General features: G+C 42.1%; 1 protein-coding gene across 1 annotated transcript; it reads left to right on the forward strand.

Annotated features, from left to right (window-relative positions):
* The first annotated feature begins 1,331 nt into the window (after nt 1-1,331).
* LOC110123873 (olfactory receptor 1L4-like) lies at nt 1,332-2,276 on the forward strand. Its single transcript, XM_070473768.1, has one exon. It carries the CDS (start codon nt 1,347-1,349, stop codon nt 2,274-2,276), a length of 930 nt encoding a protein of 309 aa, XP_070329869.1. The 5' UTR covers nt 1,332-1,346.
* Nucleotides 2,277-7,229: the final 4,953 nt, after the last annotated feature.

The raw sequence follows: 7,229 nt of genomic DNA on the forward strand, positions 1-7,229 counted from the left end.
ATAGACTGGTATTTGTATATTTATCTTATATTTTATCACTTTGCTGCAATTTTCACAGGATTCAATTAAGTCACTTAATAATAACAGTGTCACCTTTTCTAATGTTCACATTTTTTGTTTCTTTCACTTTGCTTTTTCACTGAGTTAAAACTGTCAACTGAACAGTGTGACTTAAAAGTGGTAACAGAGATCATCCTTGCCTTGTCTTTCCAGTGCCATTGGTGAGATCGAGTCCTTACACACAGGGTTTTAATTTCCTGTAATATTTGAATACTTAGAACAAAAACTTCCTAATTTCTTTTTCATTTTATTTATTTTTGTCTGTGCAGGGTCCCGTTGCTGCCTGGGCTTTCCTCTAGTTGCGGCTAGGAAGGCTATGGCATGAGGGCTTCTCACTGTAGTGCCTTCTCTTGTTGCAGAGCATGGGCTCTAAAGTGCGTGGGCTTCAGCAGTTGCGATTTCCAGGCTCTAAAGAACAGGCTCAGTAGTTGTGGCACATGGGCTTATTTGCTCCCTGGCAGGTGGCATCTTCCCAGATCAGGGATCAAACCTCGGTCTCCTGCATTGGCAGGTGGATTCTTAACCACTGCACCACCAGGGAAGCCCAAGATCTTCATAGTTTCTTAATCAGAAAAATCAATATATCAAGAGAATAAATCTTAGTAACATTTCTGATAGTGTGACTATTTGGAGGGGCATTCCTGAACCAAAAACCTAGAATCTGAGCATCTAGAACATGTGACCAAATGGAATTGCTTAAATAAATCTTTAAGAACATACTACTCTGAAGACTTAAGGGAGTCTCAACTGAACTTTGTGGCTACTGAGGAGCACTGATGAAATCCAGTGCTCACTTTTGTCCCACCACCACCACCACCACCTCTGGACAGTGAGCAGGAGAGGATCCTGATGAGAGAACCTCATTCCTAGGGACCCCTTGTATGGAAGCATCTTGACCCATGAGGGAACCCAACAGCCTCTTCCCTTTCAAAATAATAAAAAAGCAGGCAGAAGGGGAATTTACAAATTTGATCAAGAAAGAACTTAAGAGATATCTTCCCACAGAGAATTGAGAAGAGCTCAGACAAATTATAAGTTCCTAAGAACACAGGGGAAAAATTTAGTTTCTCCCGTAGGGAGTGGCTTGGACTTGTTTACCTTTCCCATTCTTGGATTTTATCCCCTGATCTCTGTAGTCTCTTGAAGTAGACATTCTTTAAAATCCTAATAATGGCAGTGGGTTTCTTTTTCTTATAGGCTGGAGATTAGGGAAGGAGGCATTTTGGTCAAATTGCCCTTCACATCCCTCCCACGGTGCCTCCAAACCCTGACCAGAGATCAAGGACATGAAGAACTATAGCAGCAGCATCTCAGGCTTTATCCTCCTGGGCATCTCTTCCAACCCCCAGATGCAGAAACCCCTCTTCACTCTATTCCTTGTTATGTACCTGGTCACCCTGGTGGGGAATGGACTCATCATCCTGGCCATCCACTCTGACTCCCGGCTCCACACCCCTATGTACTTTTTCCTCAGCAACCTGTCCTTCATGGATATCTGCTTCACAACAGTCATTGTGCCCAACATGCTGGTGAACCTACTCTCAGAGACAAAATTCATCTCCTATGTGGGCTGTCTGGTCCAGATGTACTTCTTCATGGCCTTGGGGAACACTGACAGCTACCTGCTGGCCTCGATGGCCATAGATCGGCTGGTAGCCATCTGCAACCCCTTCCATTATGATGTGGTCATGAGCCCACGGCGTTGCCTCCTCCTGTTGCTGGGTTCGTGCGCCATCTCTCACCTGCACTCTATGATGTATGTGCTACTCATGTCCCGCCTGTCTTTCTGTGCCTCCCACGTCATCAAGCACTTCTTTTGTGATACCCAGCCTGTGCTCAAGCTCTCCTGCTCTGACACAACTACCAACCAGACTGTGGTCATGACCGAGACCCTGGCGGTCATTGCCACCCCTTTCCTGTGCATTCTCTTCTCCTACCTGAGAATCATCGTTACTGTGCTCAAAATCCCCTCTGCCACTGGGAAGTGGAAGGCCTTCTCCACCTGTGGCTCCCACCTCACCGTGGTGGTTTTCTTCTATGGAAGCATCATCTATGTCTACTTTAGGCCACTGTCCATGTACTCAGCGGTGAAGGACCGGGTAGCCACAGTTATGTACACCATAGTGACACCCATGTTGAATCCTTTCATCTACAGCTTGAGGAACAAAGATATGAAGAGGGGTTTGAGGAAATTAAGGGGCAGAATTCAGTCATAGAAAGAATAACAAGAGAGAATGTCATAACTGGGAGATGACCTAAGAGATGAACTAAAAGATGATCAGGTTATTCTTCCTGCATACCATTTTTCCCATGGTACTCAAAGAGGTGATGAGAGCTGGTCTTGAATCACAGTAAGAGCATTGACATGGAAGCCAGATCACTTGGTTTCTATCAATCACTTTGCACAAACATATGTTCAATCCCAAGCCAAATACTGCTAGGAATCTAGATGTAGGAAAACATTTTCTACCATTCATATATTGGATAAAACTATCCCCAAATAACTCTTCTATATGCTTCACACTGGCTAGTGTTCCAGAAACTATAAAATTTTGCTACTTTTAAATAAGAAATAGCATAGATTTGATAGAAAATTAGCAAAGGCTTCTTGGAGGGATGATGTAAGACTGTTCTTTGCAAGTGTTTCGCTTTTGAGAATTGAAGATTCAATAGGACAGGAATTAGGCAGAATATTTCAAACATTGAAAATCAATTTTATTAAACCATAGAAAAAAACAGATTTGAGTTAAAGACCTAAATGTAAGGCCTGAAACAATAAAACTTCTAGAGGAAAACATAGGCAGACCACTATTTGACATAAATTGTGGCAATATTTTTTGAGATTTGTCTCCTTTTAAAGCAAAAGAAACAAAAGCAAAATTTTTAAATGAGACCTAAGTAAACTCAAAAACTTTTGCACAGCCCAAGAAACCATCTACAAAATGAAAAGACAACTTACTAAGTGGGTGAAAATATTTGATTAACATCCAAAATATATAAATAGCTCATACAATTCAACATCAAAAAACAAATAATACCATAAAAATGGGCATGAAACCTGAATATATGTGTTTCCAAACAAGATACACAGATGGCCAACATGCACCTGAAAAGATGTTCAACAGCTCTAATCATCAGAGAACACTGATGAAAAGCACAATGAGATATCACCTCATGCCTGTCAGAATGTCAATTATCAAAATGTCTACAAATAACAAATGTTGGCAAGGATGTAAAAAAAGGATCCCTAGTACACTGTTGGTGGGAATGTAAATCGGTGCAGCTGCTGTAGAAAATAGTATGGCGCCTACTCAAAAATCTAAAAATAGAACTACTATTCTACTCCTGGAACTATATCAGAAAAATAAAAACACTAATTCAAAAAGAAACATCCATCTTCATGTTCACAAGAGCACTATTTACAGTAGCCATGATATGGAAGCAACCAAGTATCCTTAAACCAATGAATGAATAAAGAAGATATGGTATATATACAATGAAATACTACTTGGCCATAAAAAAAAAAAAAAAGAAATTCTGCCATTTGCCACAGTGTGGATGGACCTGCAGGGTATTATGCTCAGTGAAATAAGCCAGGCAAAGACAACTACTTTAAGTTATCACTTTTATGTGGAATCTAAAAAATAAAACAAATGAATGAATATAACAAAAGAGAAACAGACTCACAGAGAACAAACTAGTAGTTACCAGTGGAGTAAGGCAAGCGGTAGGGGGCAAGATAGGGGAAGAGGATTAAAAGATACAAACTACAATGTATAAAATAAATAAGCAACAAGGATATACTGTACAGCAGAGGAAACTATAGCCATTATTTTGTAATAACTTTAAACTGAGCATAATCTATAAAAATACTGAATCACTATGTTGTACACCTAAAACTAATGTAATAAATCAGCTAAACTTTAATAAAACAAATAGTGGAAATCATCCAAGCTAGTAAAAGCAATAAACATTGGAATTTCTTTAAGAGACAGAGAAAAGCTCTTATTGGGGCTTTTTAAACTTGAGAATAGGGAGGCTAGGATGGGAAAATAGAGGCTACCATCAGCAGACAGCCACTGCAGTCACCCCTAAGGATGAACCCTGAGCAGACTCAGATGAGAAAGCACAGGATACTGGACCCAGATAGGTGAGGTTCATAGCAAAGGAATGATTTCCAAGAGCCAAGATTTTTGCATTTTCCCATACACAGAAAATGGGATTCCCAGGTGGCTCAGTGGTAAAGAATTCTCCTGCCAATGAAAGAGCCTCAAGGGACACAGGTTCAATCCCTGGGTCAAGAAGATCCCCTGGAGGAGGAAATGGTAATCCTCTCCAGTATTCTTGCCTGGAGAATCTTATGGACAGAGTCCATGTGGTTGCAAACAGTAGGACATGACTGAGCAACCAAGAACAATACATAGAAAATGGTAAATCCATTAACTCAAGATGCCTGATTTTCTGTAATTAACAGTAATCTCTTTATATTCTGAAAGCCTGATCTGTGTTACAAAAGCTCCTATATATCCTGACCTCTCAGTTGCAGTTTTGGAGCAGTCTCTCTGAATGATCTGAGAGGCTGAGGCCTGGGCTTAAGTCTTCAGTTTTGTTTGCTGAATAAAATATAATTCTCAACTTTCAGGTGGTGCATTTTTTTCAGTTCACATCAGGCAGCAAAATAAATTTTTGCACTTCCTGTGTACAATAAGTCGTCTCTAGCTACTTTAAAAAGATACATATTGATAGGTGAAATAAACCATGATAAATATAGACAATGGAATAGTATTCAGCTGCGGTGGCTCAGACGGTAGAGAATCTGACTTCAATGCAGGAGACCAGGGTTCGATCCCTGAGTCAGGAAGATGCCCTGAAAAGGGAATGGCTACCCACTCCAGCATTCTTTCCTGGTGAATTCCATGAACAGAGAAGCTTGGCAGGCTACAGTCCACAGGGTCCCAAAAAGTCAGACACTACTGAGCAACTAATACGTCACACTTTCACTTTTTACAAGAAGAAATGAGCTACCCACCCATGAAAACACATGGAAGAACCTTCAGTGCAGATCCTAACTGAAAGAAGCCAATGTGAGAAGGCTACATTCTATATGATTCCAACAGTGTATTCCAGAAAAGGCAAAACTACAGAGACAGTAAAAAGGATCAGTGGGTGCCAGGGGTTGAGGAAGGAAAGAATGAATAGATGGAGCACAGGAATTTTAGGCAGTGAAATTATTCTCTATGATACTATAATGAAGGCTACATGTCACTATATTTTTGTTAAAACCCATAGAAGGTACACCACCTAGAGCGAAGCCTGATGTAAAACTATGGGCTTTGGGTAAGTTGTGTCAATGTAAGTTAATCAGAGATACCAAATATACCCTATGGTAAGGAAGGGTAATAACGGGGAGGGGGGGGTGCTCTATGTATATAAGGGCAGGGGATACAGGGGACTCTCCGTTCTTTCTGATGAATTTTTTTGTGAACTTATAACCTAACCTATAAAGTCAGTTTTAAGGGGAAAATTGAAAAAAAATCTATCTAAAAATTGTGTTTGCTGTGCCACTTATACTTGAGGATAGGGTGGATTAGAGAAGTTAAATAACTTGCTCCAATGTGCCCATATAATAACTGATGGAACTGGAATTCAAAAACAACAGTCTGGCTTAAAATAATGAAGCAATAAAATGCTTAAGAAAGGCAAACAAAATCAAAATTAGACTCAAAAAAGATTAACTCTTACAGAGTTCACATAACTTGTTAGAGGCAGAGCCGGTGTTTGAATCTATTAAGTCTGGTTCCAGCTTCCCTGGTAGCTCAGATGGTAAAGAATCTGCCTGCGGTGTGGCAGACACAGGTTTGATCCCTGGGTCGGGAAGATCCCCTGGAGGAGGTCATGGCAACCCACTCCAGCATTCTTGCCTGGAGAATCCCGTGGACAGAGGAGCCTGGAGGACTAACAGTCCACAGGGTTGCAAAGAGTCGGACACAACTGAGCGACTAAGTACAAGTACAAGTCTGGTTCCAGAGCTTGTACCTTTATCTCTTCCCCATAACGTGACACCTGCACCTAGACAGTCATCCATGCAGATGAAAAAACTCAGAGATGTCAGAGGCCATCACCTCTCCTTCCAGCGACATGCTGACCTGCACAGGAGCACAGGCATGTACAGAGGGCACACAGAGCGTACCAGCACACACATGTACATAATACACATGCACGTGTGCATGAACACACCACCACCCCTACGACTCCACGGTCCTACTTCCCTCCCAGGTGTAGAGGCTACATCTCTACAGCCAGGCTCCCTAGTCTCCTGGGCACAGAGCTCAGTGAGGCCATCAGGACTGTTCTCCTCTCCTGGGAGGGCTGCAGCACTGATGCCCATAGAGGTCTGGCTTGAGAGGGGAGGATACTCCCGCTGGGTCTCCCTCCTATCAACAGTTCTCACGGTAGGTAGAGAGAAGAATCAACGCACTTCTGAAGTTAGATCTCACTGAAACCTGCCTCCTTCCTCAGATTCAGAACCTGATCATAACCCGCTGGCAGGACCCCAGGCCTGATCAGGACCCTGAATCTCCCCTGTCAAGCCCACAGGTAGGCAGGCTAAGGGGTCTCTGTGAACAGAGACCATGGGTTAACATGTTCATGTGATCTTTTCCTAATCCTTTCTTCTCTTCTTCATCTCAAAAGCCAGGAAACACTTCCTCTTCTCTATTTTTTCCTCTCTCTCCTTATAATCTCATATCACACATTTTTGGAGAGTCTACTCTGTGTAAAGCACTGGCCCCACGTAGGGGCAGAGCCCACGTCCTACAACCCAGAGCCACAGAGTTATCTCTTCCAGGAAAGGAGTCAGCAGAGGAACAAGTGAACAAGAAAGTTGGGACTACACAAGTGTTAAGAGAATACACCCTGAATCTGGCTCCACCACCACCTAGCTATGTGGACTTCAGCAGGTCACTTCAGTTTCCTCTGCCTCACTTTCATTATCTGTAAAACAGAGTGCTGTAAAGACTAAATGTCTTAATACACGTGAAGTTCTTAGGGCAGTGTCTGGCATGTGTAAGCACTGTGGAATTGTTAGCTATTATATGACCATGATGAGACTATACATGAGAAGCGACTGCAATGACATGGGGTCCTCAAGATGGAGAAATCTGGGGGAG

This window comes from Odocoileus virginianus, chromosome 2 (assembly GCF_023699985.2).
Source record: "Odocoileus virginianus isolate 20LAN1187 ecotype Illinois chromosome 2, Ovbor_1.2, whole genome shotgun sequence".
Taxonomy (NCBI): domain Eukaryota; kingdom Metazoa; phylum Chordata; class Mammalia; order Artiodactyla; family Cervidae; genus Odocoileus; species Odocoileus virginianus.